Raw genomic sequence first — 20395 nt, forward strand, 5'->3', positions numbered from 1 at the left:
CGTGGCTGAGAGCGCCGGGCGAGTGCACTGCTGCTGCAGGAAGACGAAGAGAGGAGGCGCTGAGGAGGAGTGACTTTACACTGATGAAGTCTGAACAAAGGAGCGGGATGTTGCAAGGACATGCCCAACAATTTAGAGAACCAATGAGAAATTCAACCGAAAACTTCAATGTGTGCTACGTGCACCGTTTGGATGAACTAGAACAGAGAGAGGCGGTATTCCCCCGTCTTGGGTGTGTTGAAGGAAACTCAAGCCTCTGCTGGTTCAAACTAGACAACATCTGCCGACTAATAAGAAAGCACTTGACTGTGTTCACGAGATTAGTGCTGAACTCGGAACCGCCTACTACCCTTGACGTTAATATGTGCTTATACACGTTTATACATACAGTGGTGGCCAAAATGGTTAGAACACTAGTATTTTCACCAGCTTAAAAAAAACAAAAAACAATGTTTTAAGTTAGTTATTTCTATCTTTTACTGCAGTGTGTGTCAGAGAAGTGAGAAGATGTGTCTACTAGTATAAATATATGAATTCACATTTTTCTTGAGTGTGGTCATGAGTAAATCTTGATGGTCACTTGTGGCTGGTGGGATAACAGTGAATTTAGGTATACAATATAAATCCAATTGCAGTTGTTAGTGAAAATTGCACTAAATTAAAAGTTCAAATGTTACAAAATTGATGTTGTAAAACTGTTAACCCTAATATAAAAATGTGATGATATATGTTACAAAAAAGTAACAATTTTCTGTAGTTTCTTGTCTTTTATCTCAGTATTCCTATCAATGTTGTATAAGGGGTTGCATAATAGTAACCCTAGAATGTGATCAAACTGTTTAAAATAGCTGGGGTAAGATATGTAAACATTTTTGTGACTGCAAACACATTATCCCACCGGTCACAATTGTGACCGATCATAAAACACAATTTTTCACACACTTTTCCAAAAAAAAAAAGTCCAAAAATACTTATTGATTATTTAAGGGTTACTAATGACACATCATTTGGATCTAACGGATTTAACAATTTGGGATTAAAGGGGTTAATTGTAATAATATAGTGAGATTTTTCTTTGCAGAACAGCCAGTGCTCGATCTGATCTGATCATCATCAGTCTGTCTGGAAAGACACAGAATAAACTGAGACTAAATCCAGAAGAATTGTGGAGAACAACGTCTCCAAGATGCTTCAAGAGACCTACCTGCAAAACTGGTTTATTACGATTACCGGCAAAATGAATGTTTGGAAATGTAAACTGATATTTCCTACTGACACACTACAGCAAACGATACAAATAACTGACTCAAAACCATTTTTAGCTGCTGAAAATACTAGCGTTCTACTAATTTTGGCCACCACTGTGACTGTATACATTACACACTCTTGCTGTTTATCTTTATATGGCAGTAATAATAACAGTGTGCTTCAGCATAGATTTGTATGATTTATGATGTATTTGTTCCGTGAGAACATTTCTTATGCACTTTTACACTTGTCAACGTTTTTCAGAGGTCCTACACAACCCATTGCACCCCTACCCCTAGGGATTTTGTTATTTTTGGGATTCTGGTATTTGATACTGTATGGATATGATATGAAAACATCTTTATCATCATGTGGCCTTTGAAGAGAAAAGGAAAATTCTGTTATGATTTACTCATCCTCATGTTGTTCCAAACCTGGATGAATTTCTTTCTTCTGTTGAACATAAAAGAAGATATTTTCAAGGATGCGTGTAACCAAACAATTGCTTATAGCCACTGACTTCCATAATATGGGGAATAACCTATGGAAAATTAGGAAAATTAGTAAATGATGACAAAATTGTTATTTTTGTGTGAACTATCCCTTTAACACTCTTGTACAAACTTATTGCTTGAGATATTTTTCTTTAAATTGTTGGAAATATTGTTGAGAACTCAAAAGGCAAATATGTATATAGGAATAGTCTCTGTGGTCTCCAGAAACATTGCTCTGCCTCCATTTAATATTTCAAGAAAAATTCAATTTCAATTCAAGTTTATTTGCATAGCGCTTTTTACGATCCAAATTGTTGCAAAGCAGCTTTACAGGAAATTAAGTTTCTACAATATATTTTTATATTGTAGAAACTTAATATATTTAACTTATGGCAAAATTTGTCTGAGGTGTGTATGTTGTCATCCACGGGATGTTAATCCAGAAACAGAGAAACAAATAGAGACATAATTAGTGTAGCTGCTGTTCCATCCGAGCAAAAATGATTTGTTCAACCCAAGCTAAAGAATAATAATGTGCGTTTGATCAGATATAACTGCAGTACAAGATTATATATGATGCATTATGTGAATGCTTGGCTAAAGAGATGTGTCTTTAATCTAGATTTAAACAGAGAGAGTGTGTCTGAACCCTGAACATTATCAGGAAGGCTATTCCAGAGTTTGGGAGCCAAATGTGAAAAAGCTCTACCTCCTTTAATGGACTTTGCTATCCTAGGAACTACCAAAAGTCCAGAGTTTTGCGACCTTAGAAATACAACCATTTTTTAATTTTTTAGAATTTATGAGTAGCACAAATTATTTTATTTATTTCTCAGATATAATATATTCTTCTTTTTTTTTTCTCCAGAAAGTGTATTTGAACTTGAATAAACTTGTTCAACATCTTATCATATATACAATCTATAATAATGAAAGTTTATAGTTGCATATGGGTTAAGTTTAAATATATGGTTTAAGTCTAATTTTAACCCTAACCCTAACCCTAAAAAAAAAAAAAGCATCTTATAAAAAAATAGGAGGAAAATAACAACAACACACACACAAATATATATTTATATATTAAAACAACATAATCCCACACCTAAAACATTGTATTGTAGAAAAATGTATCTAAACTCATATTGTGCTATTGAGCTGACCTTAAACAGTCTACACAATAAATATTTATTAATAATAATAATAATAATAAATAATTTGTTTATCAACCATTTCCAGACAGCTCTTTTGGGCTGTGGGAAAATTTAGGCCTCTCTGCCTCACTCGGAAAGTGTTTCTACTCCACATAACTGCTCTGTTTACTGGAGAGTATAACTCTTCACCCGAGGGACAATTTAACATGAATATGATTGACGTGAATTTGTTGATAACTTGTGAACAGTTTAAGAGTAGGCTTGGCACAAGTAACGAGAACAGAGACCAGCAGCGCCTCCCACTGGAAGAAGGACAGCCGGGTTGAATGTAACATTGGCTCCCTCTGCTGGTCACACCCGCGTATAGCACAATCAACACAACCGTGCCTACGAATGGACAAATCAGTCAAAAATAATTTGAAAATGTTTTTATATACATATTACAAAAATACATTTTAAATTGGACCACAAAACCAGTCTTAAGTGTCAATTTTCACATGAAAAGCTGAATAAATAAGCTTTCCATTGATGTATGGTTTGTTAGGATCGGACAATATTTGGCTGAGATACAACTATTTGGAAATCTGGAATCTGAGGGTGCAAAAAAATCTAAATATTGAGAAAATCGCCTTTAAAGTTGTCCAAATTAAGTTATTAGCAATGCATATTACTAATCAAAAATTAAGTTTTTATACATTTACCGTAAGAAACTTACAAAATATCTTCATGGAACATGATCTTTGCTTAATATCCTAATGATTTTTGGCATAAAAGAAAAATTGACAATTTTGACCCATACAATGTATTTTTGGCTATTGCTACAAATATACCCCAGCGACTTAAGACTGGTTTTGTGGTCCAGGGTCACATACACACACATATATATATATAATTAAATTCATGTAATGTGTAATTTTTCTCTGCACTGTAAGCTGCAAATGATAACTTGACACTTATTTGAAACTGACCTCCTGTGGCATGCAGTTCATCTAACGTTAAATTTAAATGTTAAACCTGAGTACGCAGCACATATATGATCACATATCTCATGACAGTAAACATTTTAGAGGGTATTTTTTGGACTTCTTTCAGTCTAACAGTAAGAGGCAGTGATTTTTTTGGAAAGTCAGTTGTCCTTCTCACACCTGTGAAAAAGAATAATTTTGCTACTATATTGCATTATATCGTTTAAACGGTGATATAAACTGCCGTATGTGCGATTTAAATTACTTTAAGTTTGAGTTTATATTTAAGTATTATCTGTTAAACCGATTTGATTAATTAAGTTAATTGATTAATAAATAAAAATCGTTTTTTGGATCAATGAAAACCTTAACTTCGTTTTATTCCAGCTTTATTATTATTATTTCTGTATCATATTGCCGTTTTATGAATGAATGAATACCTTTATTGTCATTATCCAACTGTACAACGAAATTTAAAAGGGGTCGAGGGGTTTTAAGCACTCTGTTTATAACTTTAATAATAAATGGTTGAAAATCCTTTTTTTGTGTGTGTGTCCTAACTGACAGTTGCTAGTAGCAACCATAGAGCGCAGTACTTCCAGGTTAAAAGTCACTTAAAAGTCTCTCAAATATGGCTGCCCCCTTGGAGTTGTTCTGTTGGAAAGGCGACTATGGATTACCTTCATTAGATGTCGACTGTTTAACTGTGCTGGTAAGAGAGAAACACACCGGTTGAATGTATATCGCAGCAGTTTTGTCTGTGTAACGTTAGTGTTTTTCGGGATTTGCAGTAAATGTGTTGTCAGGAGAGATGGGAGGTGAGATACAGCGCGCGTGATTGACGGTGTCAGAATCACACATGTCTTTATGGACTCATGCTTAAAACTCTCATATATTAAACAATTGTATATCTGATAAAATATCGAACGATCCTCTTGGATCAGTGGATGGGTTGCAGCAATTACAGTCATTTTAAGGAACATGAATTACAGTAGGTCAGCTAACGTTACACTGCAATAGGTGTATGTTATTCCAATCATGATCAGAATCATATAGAATATTAAATTGTCTCATTCAACCCCTAATATTTAATTGTTTAAAATATATATCACAATGGAAATCTTATTTCATAATATATTTTAAATTAAAGAGGAAGAAATTATATTTACATTTTATTTATGTTATATTATTGCGACATTCAAATGTATAATACTGTGATGCTGTTTGTCATTTTTAATGAGAATGACTGATATTAAGTTCCTCTTGAGATTTATTAATTTCTTAATTTTGACAGTAAATCCATTAGCACACCTTTATGATATTTTCGACAAAGACTGTATGTTTGACTATAGAGCATCTTAAAGGAATAGTCCTCACCCTCAGGTCATCCAAAATGTAGAGTTTGTTTCTTCATTGGAACAGATTTGGAGAGATTTCATCACATCACTTGCTCACCAATGGATCCTCTGCAGTGAATGGGTGCCGTCAGAATGAGAGTCCAAACAGCTGATAAAGACAAAACAATAATCCACGAGTAATCCACACCACTCCAGTCTATCAATTAACATCTTGTGAAGTGAGAAGCTGCATATTTTGTAAAAAACAAATCCATCATTAAGATAATTTTAGCTTTAGTTTAAAATACGAATGCTCTATCTTGAGTTCTCTATATTGCTTTCTGCACTTTTTTTACAAGTGAAAACAGTTCTAAACATATACGATGGTGAATTTTGATGTGTATTTATTTTGTTTTTTTACTGGAGGAAGCATTATTGTGGATTATAGGCTCATATTTTGGCCAGAAGTGATGGTTATGAAGTTGAAAACATCTTGGTGGTGGATTTGTTTCTTTAAAAAAAAAAAAACAGCTGGTTGGACTCATTCTGACGGCACCCATTCACTTCAGAGTGTTGGTGAGCAAGTGAAATAAAGCTAGATTTCTCCAAATCTGTTCAGATGAAGTAATGCACTCGTATACATCTTTGATCATCAAATTGTCAGTTTTGGTTGAACTACTGCTTTAAGGAGGGCACAGGCAAATGTCTTATTGTTACACTGACCCTCCACCCCCTTAAAAGCAGAGATGATAAAACTCCCATTGTTTTTTTTTTGTTTTTTAATCAGTAATAGTGTGCAGTGGCCATGTGTGTCTGTTATCACTTGTCTTTGTTTGTGTACACTCCGTGTGGATGATGGTAGAGAAAGAGCGGATTATCTGCCCGTCTGACACAGCTGTCTAAACAGCCAGCGGTTTGTGTGTGCGCGGAGTGAAGGGTCCCGTAGTGCGGAGATCCAGACTCCTCAAACACAAAAACAAACAGTAACTGAGAGCTTCTCATGTTTCCCGACAGTGACGGGAAGAAAAACGAAACTTCAGCATGAATGATCATGCAGTCATCCTGCTATTATTTAATCATTCTGTGGTTTCTTTTTGATGGCGTATCGTTAGAATTGCCTAGATTCTCTGAAACTTTAGTAGAAGGCTTTCACAAATTAATTACTTGTAATAAAATGTATTTATCATTTTTCACTTCTAGGGAATTAAATCAGGTAATAGCACAAATGCAATGCGGTCACAAAACTGGTGCTGGATATAGTTTGCAAGGATTTGTTTTGAGTAATGTGATTATGTGGTGATGAAGGCACCTGGATCAGTTCTTTAAATGGCAAAAGTAAGTCTGACTGCAACTTAAGTCTGGATATTTGCCTGTCTGGTTATAATACTCTTCTCCTTGTTTTGATTGCTGTTTAACTGCTGTGATAACCAATAAAAAAAATTACACAAACTAAAAAATGTACAGATAGGTTAAAGGGGTCATCGGATGCCCATTTTCCACAAGTTGATATGATTCTTTAGGGTCTTAATGAAAAGTCTATAACATACTTTGGTTAAAATTTCTCAATGGTAGTGTAAAAAACACCCTTTTTCCCCTGTCAAAATCAGCTCCGTTTTCAGCAAGCTGTTTTTAGTCTATGTCGCTTTAAATGCTAATGAGCTCTGCTGACCCCGCCCCTCTCTTTCGAGCAGTACTGTTTAGCCGTGAAACTGGCTAACTAGCACTTTATTAGGAAAGGCGATTTGCAAAAATTCATAAAAAACCCTTATACTCACTTCTTCTGTAGATGAAGCTGGATCACGAATGATTTGTGTGAACATGGGCGCATTTAGGCAGATCGGGATCGGTGCATTCCCTTTAAAAACTAAAGCAACGTTAATCCTCTGCGTCTTCAGCAGCTCAGATGTCGCAAGTAAATGACGACTGCTATGTTCATTATTACGTCCAACAACAAAACACCTCAATCGCTCAATCGGAGACATCTTGTCTTCCCTGCACCAGAGGCGGACAGCTCTCAGCTCACTCAGGGCGGGTCTAAGCCTTGTCAATCAACTATTGTGAGAGCGGTCTGTGCAGAACTACGTCATTCTGATAGGAATCTCATAACAGCCTGATTTGAGAAAGGGGATTTTAAAAAACACCAGGTGGATTTTTATCGTTATAGGATGGATGTGTACACACGCTTCCAACACACATTTATGTTCAAACAACTTGAAAAGTGAATTTTGTATCCGATGACCCCTTTAATGTAAATGATTGATTGTCAATAAAATATCTCACATTTTTGGTGGATTGCCTTTAAAAAAAAAAAATTTGTTTCTCAAAAACATTACATATTTTTCAGCTTTGTGGTAAAATGGAGGCTGCAGAAGTTTTTGCAATGGTGACAGCTTTCCTCTCTCGTCTAGCCTAAACATTCTCATGGCATGCGAGTGGTTTATGGTTTCTCTGTCTACAGATCAGTCATCACAGAGGCTCGAGACTCCACTTATGTTGAGTAGAGTAAAGCTGTATGAGCAGATGCTGGGAAAGGAAGCTATATTTGCTAAAAAAATAAATAAATTGGGTGGATCATCACATTGAAAATTGCTTCCTTGGAACATGTTAGATAAAACTTTTCTTAAAAGGTGAAAAGCCAAAAAAAAAAAAGTGGTGCGTTCAATAATTTTACTGCTTTTTCTTATTTCCTGAAGTTGAGCATTTCGTTTTCATTTTCTTTTATGCATTTGTTGTTATCCAAAGATACATACATTGCCCATTTTTCTTGGGATTCAAAGGACAACAGGCGAGAGTTTTTCACTGGAGGAAGTGTTGCGGATTGTGTATTTTTGCCAGAACAGTGGTTTAAATTAGTTAAATTTTTTTAATTTGGATTACCCATATCATTTGTGTATCTGTCTAACTAGATTTTATACATGGTGATTCAGTTGCCAAGATGTGCGTAGAGTTGTGACCGTTGTTCAGTCAAAACTAGCAGTTGAGGTGGAAAATTGAAGTATTTAACAAGATAATCAAGCTGTGGATTTAGTGCCAAAGGGTTCGCTCAGACCGTAACATAAAACCTTCATTCATGTTTTTCTAAGATCGTCTGTACGTTTCAGAGTAGTAGCATGTGAATAAGTGGGGCAGTGGGCTTTACTCAACGAGGTGAGCATTACTTTAACTGCATCCAGACTCTTTCTCAGATTCAACCTTAATCATGTTGTTGTAATCAAGTTTTACTACTAGTTTCAATTCTTTATTGTCCCATGTCATCTTAAATTTTGGGATGCATGATTCATTTCTGTTCCAGACATGCTATTACTCTTGTACTCTCTTACTTTTTCATAAACAAAGAAAAGATAAACTATGATTTATTTATTTTTTTCCCCCTGCTAAATGCCTTCTCAGCATGGCAGTCAGGAGCCGCAAACCACACTGGAATTTACAGAGCGGCAGCGCTGCCGTTTGATCTTCTTTAATGGTACTGTCGAGACTGGCTGGAAATCAGATGCTATCTCAGGTCTGATCTGATTTTTTCCTCCTCCAGCTTTGTCTTCGCTTAGAGATGTGACTTTCATAAATTCCTCTGAGTGTGAGAGATGATTGACGTCTCCATGTTCAATTTAATGCAGCTGACTGCAAAAGTTTGTTTACTAACAGGGCTTGGAGTGAGTCCAGGATTTGATTTCCCCCGCTGGCAAACATGAGACCCTCCCAGACACTAACTCAAGTCAGCACATTTTTGGACGGCACAATTAGTGACTTCCCCATCGAGCCCCACAGAAATGTCTCAATAGCAGTGTAGCAACGCTCAGATGATCCAGCACTACTATTACTCAACTGTATGGAATCTGTACTTGAGAGAGTCATTTTTTTCAGAATTTGTTCCCCCCGCATTTTTTTTTCACACACCACATACATATATACACTGAACAAAATTATAAACGCAACACTTGTTTTTGCCCCCATTTTTCATGAGCTGAACTCAAAGATCTAAGACTTTTGAACAATGTCACCCATTGAGCATGTTTGGGATGCTCTGGATCAGCGTATACGACAGCATGTTCCAGTTTCTGTCAATATCCAGCAACTTCGCACAGCCATTGAAGAGGAGTGGACCAACATTCCACAGCAACAATCAACAACCTGATTAACTCCATGCGAAGGAGATGTGTTGCACTGCGTGAGGCAAATGGTGGTCACACCAGATACTGACTGGTTTTCGGACCCCCCCACTACAGTAAAACTGCACATTTTAGAGTGGCCTTTTATTGTGGCCAGCCTAAGGCACACCTGTACAATAATCATGCGGTCTAATCAGCATCTTGATATGCCACACCTGTGAGGTGGATGGAGTATTTTGGCAAAGGAGAAGTGCTCACTAACACAGATTTAGACAGATTTGTGAACAATATTTGAGAGAAATAGGCCTTAATACAATTTTCCTAATATTAAAATGAAGTAATTTGGTATTATGGGTAGTTCTTACAAACTTCATACAAACATAACTGCAAACAAAATGTTTACAGGCAAAAAATCACAAGGTCTGGGCCCTGATTATTTACAAATGGTTCCTATACACTAACTATGTGATTTTTATTATTATAATTTTTTTTCAAATAAACAAATACATAAATTAAACACATCAGTGGAGTGCATTTTAAAAGAAAATAGTGTTTAAATTTGTTTATTGGGATTTTACTCCCAGAAATCAACTTTGTTGCTTAAGACTTTTTCATTTGTAGCTTGGCATAAATGAGTTAAATCTGTGTTTCCTCTATTATTTTGTTCTCTTAGGCCTATGCCAAGTTTGCTGGTGCTCCTCTTAAAGTTCACAAAATCACCAACCCATGGAGAAGCCCTACAGGTGAGTTTTCTGCCAGAGTCTGGCTTCCCTGGTTATCTGATACATGAAGCTGTTAAAGTGAGCTACTGCCAAAGACTGAATGACAGCTTGTATGTATGTATGCTGCACGAGGGAACCTTAGACTGGTCTTTACACCCTCTTTCAGTTTGGGTCAGAGTTCAAAAGGTCATGGGTTAATGGGTTAAGCATCCACTGACTTCTGGAATCTTTTGAGGAGAGCGTTAGGTTTGAATACACTTTTTCTTAAGGCAGTGTGTTGAATTGTTCTGAAATTTTCTCAAGTAGAGTTAACACGTGAGTTGTTTTCTCCTCCAAAAGGTACTCTGCCTGCTCTGAAGACCAGGGAAGAAGGAAGCATCTCCCAACCCAGTAAGATCATCATTCATCTCAGGAAACAGGTGAACGACCCCCCTCTCAGCCCTCAGAGAGAGGCCAACAACACACACACACACACACACACACACACACACACACACACACACACACACACACACAACAGGTGAGGATTAGACCCTAAAGCTCCTCGGCATCTAAATCAAGATCTGAATCCTCAGAAAACAGGTGAAGGATTTTCCTTGAAGATGCTAAGCAGGTTGTGAGAGAGTGTTGAGTGATATAAAGACAGCTGTTCTGAAGCTCATTTTAAAGGAGATAGTTGGTAACATCTGGAGTAAGACCTGGAAACCTCTACCCAGAATGCATATGCCCAAATATACATTAAAAACTGCAAGACGGTATATTTTCTCTTGTATTTTTAATGTTTTATTTGCTCCTTTTGGAATTCTAACTTAAGCTTAAACTTAAAAGACTACCTGTTAGGTTATGTCACTTTTTATTATTTTATGAAGAAAATAATTCCGATTATTCTTGACATTGTTATTGATGCAAGTTGTTGTAGCTGTGAGGAAAGCGGTTTCCCAGTAACAGCTTCTGGTTTGTTTTAAAGACGGTGGGTATGGCATGACCTTTTATAGCTTGTTAGCGGTGAACTAAGAGTGTGCACAGCATGTCCCGTGAAAGAGACATGGAAATTGACTAATTTTATTGCTTGAAACCTTCCGTTGTTGTGTTCATTTAGTCCTTAAGAGGGTTTTTGGCTTTGTATTAGACATCCAGAAATGTTTAAACACATCATGTCTAAACACATCATGGTCAGTTACATTCACTGCTTACAGTTACATTAACAACTGCTGTCATACTGCAGCTGCTGCTTTGATTGTTAGTCACTGCCTTTTCAGTAGACTAACAATATAGTACAATTCAGTGCAAATGTGATGAGTGCTTTTGACAATTGCCATTAAATACTGTCTCTTGTCTTTCAGAAGTACAATGCAGACTATGACCTATCAGCAAAGGAGGGCGCAGATACGCTTGCCTTTGTCTCCCTACTGGAGGAGAAACTGCTACCTGCACTGGTGAGGAGTGTGCAGCAAGACATTAAAATAGATATAACTCTATATGGACAAAACTGTTGGGACACATCTCTTATACACTGCAAAAAAACTGATTTTCTTCCTTAATATTTTTGTATGAATATCTATGAATTCTTGAATCAGGATGCATTTACTTGACAAGTAAAATGACTTCAAATATTTTGTCATGTTTTCTGAAAATATTATCCAAATTTTGTTAGTTTTTGCTTAAAACAAGTAGAAATATCTGCCAATGGGGTAAGAAAAATAATCTTAATTCAAAGGCTAAACAAGATTATTTTTCTTAACCCATTGGCAGATATTTTTGCTTGTTTTAAGCAAAAACTAACAAAATTTGGATAATGTTTTCAGAAAACAAGACAAAATATTTTAATATTTTATTTTAATTTTACTTGTCAAGTAAATGCATCCTGATTCAAGAATTTGTAGATATTTGTGCTAGAAAACGAGACAAAAATACTAAGAAAGAAAATAATTTCAGACTAGCACCTAGCCATGCTGTCTGCGTTTACAAACATTTGTGAAAAAATGGATCGTTCTGAGGTGCATTTCAAATACAGCGATTATAACTCGCTAATTAACTACCATAGTGATGCATCGCTGTGGAAACTAACTAGCTAGTAACAACCATCGTTTGAACCACATTGGCAGTGTTGGGGAAATTTACTTTTAAAAGTAATGCATTACAATATTGCGGTACTTAGTTACTTTTTATGGAAAATAATGCATTACGTTACTCAGACATTTTCTTGTAAATTTTAAAGTAATGCATTACTTTACTAGTTAATTAAAAAGTAATCTGATTGCATAACTCTTGCTACTTGTAATGCTTTACTAGCAACGCTGCACATTGGTTTAACAATATATGGTCGACATTGATGTCATACGCATGTGGTGGAGTAATACCTTCTGTTGATTAATTTATTTGAAGTCTCTGAGATGGTGCTATATTGAATGGCACCTGATGACTACTTTACTATTTTTGTTCCTTGTCTTTTTGCTTTATTTGATGTCTGATTCATCGTGGTTTCCCTCTTACGTCATACTCCAAGGTTCCCTCCTGCATTTATGCACATGGGCACTCTTCAAAAAATGCATTGACTGTTGACATGCTAAAATATATAGATTGAAATATACTGTATGTATTTAACTGGAATGAAAGATACAGAATGTAATGCATGTTAGCTTGCTTATTGTGCCCAAGAGTCTTGAAGTCCACATATCATACTAGCAAGAAACCATAGGTTATGCTTCGAACCACCAGTTGAGAGCTATAATTAAAACCATGTAATTTTGTGACGCTGTTTGTGAATGATTGTTTGAACTATGGTTTCGGGAAACGGCGAATTGTTGAAGAAATGGTAACGACAGAATTTGCGACCATATTTGGCTAACGATGCTTTTGGGAAACGCACCCTTAAAGAGCTCAGTGAATTCAAGCATGGTACTGTTATAGCATGCCACCTTTGCGATAAGTCTATTTTCGTCCCTGCTAGATATTCTGTGGTCACCTATAAGTGGTATTATTGGAAAGTGGAATCGTGGAGCTTCATGGAATGGGTTTCCATGGACGAGCAGATGCATGCAAGCCTCACATCACCAAGAACAATGCCAAACGTCAGATTGAGTGGAGTAAAGCATGCAGATACTGGACTCTGGAGCAGTGGAAACCTGTTTTGTGGAGGGATGAATCACGCTTCTCTGTTTTGCAGTCTGATGCAAGTCTGGGTTTAGCAGATGCCAGGAGAATGTTACCAGACTGACTGCATTGTGCCAACTGTAAAGTTTGGTGCAGGAGGGATAATGGTACCGGGCTTTTTTTTTTTTTTAGGGGTTGGGCTGTGCCCCTTCCGACTTGCTTTCAACTTTGTGGAACAGTTCAGGGAAGGCCCTTTTCTATTCCGGCATGACTGTGCCCCAGTGTACAAATCCAGGTCCATAAGGACATGGTTGGATGAGTTTGATGTGGAAGAACTTCACTGGCCCGCACAGAATCCTGACCTCAAGCCCATCAAACACTTTTGAGATGAACTGGAACAGAGACTGCGAGTCAGGCCTTCTTGTCCAACGTCAGTGCCTGACCTCACAAATGCTCTACTGGATGAACAAGCAAAAATAACTACAGAAATGCTCCCAAATCTTGTGGAAAGCCTTCCCAGAAGAGTGGAAGCTGTTATAGCTGCAAAGACAGGAACCAAATCCATATAGATGTCTGTGTATTTAGAATGCAAAGTCCTTGTTTGTGTAATAGTCAGGTGTCCCAATACTTTTGTTCATATAGTGTACCTCTGACTGAATAATACACATTTATAGGTGTAATACTGTATCCAATATACACACACCTTTAAATATATTACAGTTCATATAGCTCATTGCAAAGCTCTTTGTCCTTGAGCTGAACTCTGCATGATGACGCTGTCAAATGTTGATGTTTGATCTTTCACTGTCCTCCTGAGGACATCTGTCATGTTCACTGATGTGCCGCACAGCCTGTTTTCCTCTTTAAAACTGTAAAACAGAGGCATTAACAGTCAGCGGGACTTACGTGGAGTTCTGAGAAACCCCATATGTTTCTGAACCCTTCTTTCTGTGTAGATCTACACACTGTGGATAGACTCTAAAAACTATGTGGATGTTACACGGTGCTGGTATGCAGAAAACATCTCCTTCCCTTTCAACTTCCTGCTACCCAACCGCATACATGGCCAGCAGCTGGAGAAGTTGAGGCTTGTGAGGGGAGACCCAGTCCTGGAGGCTGGTGAACAGCTGGAGAAAGAGGTGAGCAGGGAACTGAAGATTTTAGTTCAGTTGTTCACCCAAAAATGAAAATTTGCTGTTAATTTACTCACCCTCAGGCTATCCAAGAAATACTGTAGGTTAGGGGTGTGCAACAATGACAAAAATGGTATCTCGATATTTTTGTGACGCTTTCAATGACAATAATTAAACAATATTTTGCTGGGTGTGTTTTTGTGGTGGTACCTTAGCTGGTTTAGGCCTTTCATGAATAAATAAATGCTGCCAGTAGGTGGTGACAAGTCCCTGCCTTCATTGAATCATTCATTCAAATGATTTGTTCAAAATGGCTGATTCATTTAGAAACGAAGCAAGCGACTGTCTTTATGAATAGATCATTGAATCTCAAATGATTTATTCTGGAACAAAACACTGTATTGTTGCTCTGAAACACACAAATGCTCCGCTCTGGCTTTATTTTAGAACTATTTTCATTGGCGAAACAGAAAAAAAACAATATTGTGTCTATAATGTAACTCACCCAATATTAATTTCTTGTTTTTTGAACTGTTGTATAAAATCAGTGCAACCCATGCAATCAAGGCACTCTTGCTTCTGTTATATTGCTTAACTATATCATATCTTATAACTAGAAAAAACAAAAACCCATAAAGGGATATTTTTTTGCTTTCATAACATGAATTATAGGGGCATTGTAACTGCATTATCATAGGCTTCATCACACAGTGAATGCTTTTGCACTCTCAAGATGTGTATTTGTTTTTTGTTTTTTGCAAATACTCATACATACTCGATAATGTCAGCTCCCAAATCGTTAAAACAACAATTACAGTATTACCGTAGAAGATAAATATTGCACACCTCTACTGTCTGTAGGTGACTCTTTTTTTTTTTTTCTTTTTCTTTTTTTTTCAGTAGAACAGTAAAGATTTTTAGCTGAAACAGTGATCCTTGGTGGTTTTATAAAATGCAAGTCAATGGCTATCGTCACTTTGAGAGTAAAAAAAAACTAAACAAATACAGGCAAGACAAAATTAATACTTGTGACTCCTGATGACACATTGAGGTCTTATGAAGCAAAACAATCAGTCTGTGCAAGAAACTGAACATTATTTACAACATTATCCCCTGTAATCCAAAGTTATAACACGGTTAGACGCTTTTCTAAAATGCTTTGCTAGTTAACAAGGCAGTATAATAAAGGTATACTGTATGCTAAAGTAAATGCTAATCCAAAATTATGTTATCAGTAGATTATTTTGATTTATGTCAACAAAAGCTGTTACATTCAAACCATGAGAACATATTAGAGGGCCATTTCTATATGTAGTCTTTGTTTTTGACAGTCTGCTGATGGTCTACATTTGTTTCAAAGACACTCCTTGATTGTTCTGCTGTATCTCCATCATATGTTTACACAACATCGAAAGAATTGGGTCAGATGTCTGATCGCCATAGCAACATGTCTTTTGTGTTATCACTGATTTGGTGAGTTTAGAGGAAGGCTATGGAAGGAGACAGTCATGAGCGAAGACAGATATACATGTCCTTTTTACAAATACTGCCAGCAGTTATGATAGATTGTTTCTGGAAAATTTGACGTAATCATTGTGTTTGTGTTTCTGCTTTGTAGCTTTATCGTGATGCATTTGAATGTATGACCCTGCTATCGCAGAGACTGGGGTCACAGAAATTCTTCTTCGGAGACTCGTAAGCAACACCAGTTGTGTGTAATTATGTAATTGTTTATGTATGTGTTAGTGTGTGAAATTATGCGCATCTGTGACCGTGATGTTTCATGTGTGCTTGCAGTCCCTCATCGCTGGACGCGTATGTGTTTGCACACCTGGCTCCTCTGTTGAAGATCAAACTGCCTAATGGAAAACTCCAGCAGCACCTGAACTCTCTGAACAACCTGCAGCAGTACTGCACCAACATCCTAGCACTCTACTTCCCCTCTGATGCACGAGGTGCGTATTGTCACGTTAAAAACATGTTGCTCTAGTATTTTTAGTAGTAGTAGAAAAAGTAGTAGTATAAATATTGTGAATATAAGACAAATGATAATACCAAACAAAACAACTTAATTTGTATTTAATATAATATGGTTAATTTAATAATAATAATAATAAAGGTTCATTTATTAATTGATCAATTCATTTAGTAATAATAAATTAGAATTAATATTTAGTTTAGTATATCTAAGGTTACTTAAAAAAATGGAATATTAATAATAATTTATTATTATTAGTAGTAGTAGTATTAGTAGTAGTAGTAGTAGTAGTAGTAGTAGTATAAATATTATGAATATAAGACAAATGATAATACCCCCAAAAACTTAATTTGTTAATTTAATATAATATGGTTAATTTAATAATAATAATAATAATAATAATAAAGGTTCATTTATTAATTGTTTATTATTATTTGTATTAAAATAATACAAATAATAATACCAAAACATTACTTAATTTTTATAATATGGTTAATTTAAAATAATAATAATGAAAATATAATTAATATTAAGGTTACTTAAAAAATTGAATATTAATAATACATTAGTAGTAGTAGTAGTAGTAGTAGTATAGATATTATGAATATAAGACACATGATAATACCAAAAAAACTTAATTTGTTTATTTAATATAATATGGTTAATTTAATAAATAATAATAATAATAAAGGTTCATTTATTAATTGTTTATTATTATTATTATTATTTGTATTAAAATAATACAAATAATAATACCAAAACATTACTTAATTTTTATAATATGGTTAATTTAAAATAATAATAATGAAAATTATAATTAATATTTAGTTTAGTATATCTAAAGTTACTTAAAAACAAATTGGAATATTAATAATAATACATTAGTAGTAGTAAAGTATAAATATAATACAAATAGTAATACCAAAAATTACAACGACAATTTAATTTATTATGGTTAATAATAATATTAGTAGTAGTAGTAGTAGTAGTATGAATATAATATAATATAAATAAAATAATGAAATAATTACCTTTTATTTAATGTTTTATTAATAATAATATTTAATTTGATTAGTTTTATTAAATTAAATTAACAATGATGAAGTAGTAGTAGGAATTTTGTAGCACTAGTTGTATAAATATTATAAGTAATATTACCTTAATTAAACTTAAAGTAAACCTAATTTATTAAGTTTAATTTCTTCTAATTATTATCTAATAATATCTTCTAATAATTATAAAAATATAGTTTAATATAAAGGAAATTTTATAATAATAAATTAAACTTATTAAATTAAGGTCATTATTTTATATTTAGTAGTATTAGTAGTAGTAGTAGTATTGGAAGTAGTAAATATTATGAATGTAATAGAAATAATACAAAATTTAATGCAAAACTAATTTATTATTATTATTATTAACAATATTGATCATTTAATTTAATATGGTTCTAAAAAAACATTGTTGTGAATGGAAAGTAAACTAAATTAAATGATATCTGAGCCATCTTTTTGGACCTGGTATAATGGGAACGCAAAGACAACTGGGTTCCTTTCATTCTGTTGACTTTTTGGTCCACTTAAAGGGGTCTGAGCTTGGCTCATTTAAAGTGGACTCAACTAAACCTAAACATTTTCACTGAAACTAACAAAATTCAAATTTACCTTCTCTTTTTCAGAGGCACCAGGTCATAAGATTCATGCTCAGCCTGATAGCAGCGGCAGCGACTTCGACAACGAACCCCACAAGCGGCGTAACCAGATTCTGTCTGTTCTGTTTGCTGTGGGAGCCATGCTGGGTTACGCCATCCTCACCGGGATCGTTACGATCAAGCGTGAGCAGCCACAGCTGAAGAACTCCAGGCATGATGATGAAGATGATGATGAAGATGAGGACTAAAGACAGAAGAGAACATGGGATGGGAGGCACAAGGGACAACAAGTGCACATTATCACTCACTTGCCGTTCAGAGTGAAGCTGCACACACTATTACCTCAGTTCTTTAAAATCTCCCACCATGCACGTGTGCGCTATAACGGAATCGCTCACTTGATGTAGCCTCAAGCGAGCCCATATTGGTGCTTTTAATTATTGTTAATATAATTGTTACTATAATAGTTGTGATATGTAATTTTGTCAGGTCTCGCACGGGCAGGAATTTTGACTTGATTTTTTTAGGTCATTAAAAGACTTGTCACAGTTTTAATGTTTTATCTTCTGGTCAGCATTCAAGTAAAAAAAAAACGCTCCATCTGGGTAACATTTATCTTAAATATTAAAAAGACAAACACTGATATGAGAGAACTGGTCTGTGCTCCATTTTGACAGTACTACTCATCATGGCCCTTATGAAAATTAACCAGTTTTATTATAGTAAAAGTGTAGTAGCAATGTTTTTTTGCAGATTGATTACCATTTGTATAACCACAGTTTTACTACAAATACAATGGTTAAACTATGGTTAGTGTAGCAAAACCATGGTTAGTTTGTGGTTACCGTGGTTTAACTACAAAAACCATGTTTTTTGGTTTTATTTGTTGTAAAACCAAAGTTGATTTTTGTAAGGGGAAACTTAGGAATTAGGAACACAGAAGAAACGTTAACAGCTGCACCATTATGCTTTAACACTTTTAGACAAGCTGAAAATATTACATTAATTTGGTGCAGTGACCTGATATTCTGTCCTGCAGACTAAACATGCTGTCAAGCTATATTAACGTTTCCAACGCATTGCAGAAATCACGCAGAGTAAACTTGTCGGACTTCTTATCTTAAACCAACCATCTATGAGCTCTCTGACCACTCTAGACCCAAAGCTTTATAAATCAGCCAGATTTTAAAGCTCTCCTGAGGACTGTGGAGGAGAACTTTATTATTTCATGCCAAACGTTGCAGTTAAGTCAGAGTCTGTGGCCATTATACAGCTGTGCTTCTCCGTCCAGTCTCTCACTGGAAACCCAAGGCACACTGGGGTTAACCCTTTTGTTTCTCTGAGGCCAGACCTGACCGATATCTCACTGGCTTTCCACAAAACAACTTTACTGTCAGTCACTGTTAAATCATGACAGGATTCCACATTTATTGCGCAATGTTTGGTTTGGAACATGCTGTTCATTTTCTGTATTTTGCTAGTCTATAAATAAAAAGAAATCAACATGACTGTACTGTAGCAGTATTTAACAGTTATAACAACAAAGCACTCGGTTTGAAGTCTTTTTCTGGATTCTTCCAGCATTAAGAACAAGAATCAGGTCATCGTGTGTTCAATATCATAGGATAAGGGAGTTGTTTACACAGCTTGCATGTGTTTAACTTTATTATTGGTCTCTAATCTTAGGATATATCTTGATCAAAATTCTTTCTGGTAGACTTGTTCCAACTATGCTGCTGTTTAGTGTCAAGTTCAACATTTAGTTGAAAATTGCTGCCGCCCACATTCTCTTGAGTTTTGAGATGTCTGTGTTTTGTATGTCAGTATAAAGACTCAACATTGCTACCGCTGTGGTGGGTCAACCAAGGTTACTCTGTTTGGTTGAACAAATCAATGGCAAAGCTGTTACTAAACTATTTCTGTTATGATTATGAAGTTGTGTTTTACAGAAAGAGAACACTCAAAGGAGCATGTTTCATAAAGCTTGTTTCAAATGGTAAAAAGTAGGCTATTTGACGACCTTCTGGCTTGCAGATTTTAGTGGATGTTAGTTAATGTGATGAACTAGACTTGACTAATAGGACACCTATGTTCATATGTCCATGCAGCATATGCAGATTCATCTAATAAGGTTTGTAATGTCATTACATTCAGTCATTTCCACATTTGTCAAGTCAAGAATATACACACACTTATCTCTGCCCTGTCCCAAATATAAAAGGTCCTAAAATGCAGTTACTAGGTTTTCTGGACCCCTTGCGCAGTTTATTGTATTGGGCCTCCGAGCTAGAAACATCCCTGTTAAAATACTACAACGTGTTAATTGATGGCTAACCACGTAGTTGTTGTGTTTTCATTCATTCATTTACATGGCCTATTTGTGACCCTGGACCACAAAACCAGTCTTAAGTAACACGGGTATATTTGTAGCAGTAGCCAACAATACATTGTATGGGTCAAAATTATCGATTTTTCTTTTATGCCAAAAATCATTAGGCCCAAGTAAAGATGTTCTAT

At 35.4% G+C, this 20395-nt stretch overlaps 1 protein-coding gene across 2 annotated transcripts; it reads left to right on the forward strand.

Annotated features, from left to right (window-relative positions):
- Window positions 1-4433: 4433 nt before the first annotated feature.
- On the forward strand, window positions 4434-19386 carry mtx1b (metaxin 1b). Of its 2 annotated transcripts, none has more exons than XM_058754566.1 (8): window positions 4434-4570; window positions 9975-10044; window positions 10363-10442; window positions 11367-11459; window positions 14073-14255; window positions 15868-15944; window positions 16047-16204; window positions 17906-19386. In XM_058754566.1, the coding sequence occupies exons 1-8, from the start codon at window positions 4490-4492 to the stop codon at window positions 18124-18126; spliced, it is 963 nt and encodes a 320-aa protein (XP_058610549.1). In that variant the 5' UTR covers window positions 4434-4489; the 3' UTR covers window positions 18127-19386. The 2 variants fall into 2 exon arrangements, with proteins under 2 accessions (XP_058610549.1, XP_058610550.1); XM_058754567.1 differs by lacking the exon at window positions 4434-4570 and adding an exon at window positions 8550-8697.
- Window positions 19387-20395: the final 1009 nt, after the last annotated feature.

Source organism: Onychostoma macrolepis, chromosome 19 (genome assembly GCF_012432095.1).
Source record: "Onychostoma macrolepis isolate SWU-2019 chromosome 19, ASM1243209v1, whole genome shotgun sequence".
Taxonomy (NCBI): Eukaryota; Metazoa; Chordata; class Actinopteri; order Cypriniformes; family Cyprinidae; genus Onychostoma; species Onychostoma macrolepis.

Coding starts and splice junctions, on each gene's coding strand:
- mtx1b (XM_058754566.1), top strand. CDS start 4,490: ATGGCTGCCCCCTTGGAGTTGTTCTGTTGGAAAGGCGACTATGGATTA. Junction 4,571..9,974: donor TCGACTGTTTAACTGTGCTG/GTAAGAGAGAAA, acceptor TTGTTCTCTTAG/GCCTATGCCAAGTTTGCTGG. Junction 11,460..14,072: donor AGAAACTGCTACCTGCACTG/GTGAGGAGTGTG, acceptor CTTTCTGTGTAG/ATCTACACACTGTGGATAGA.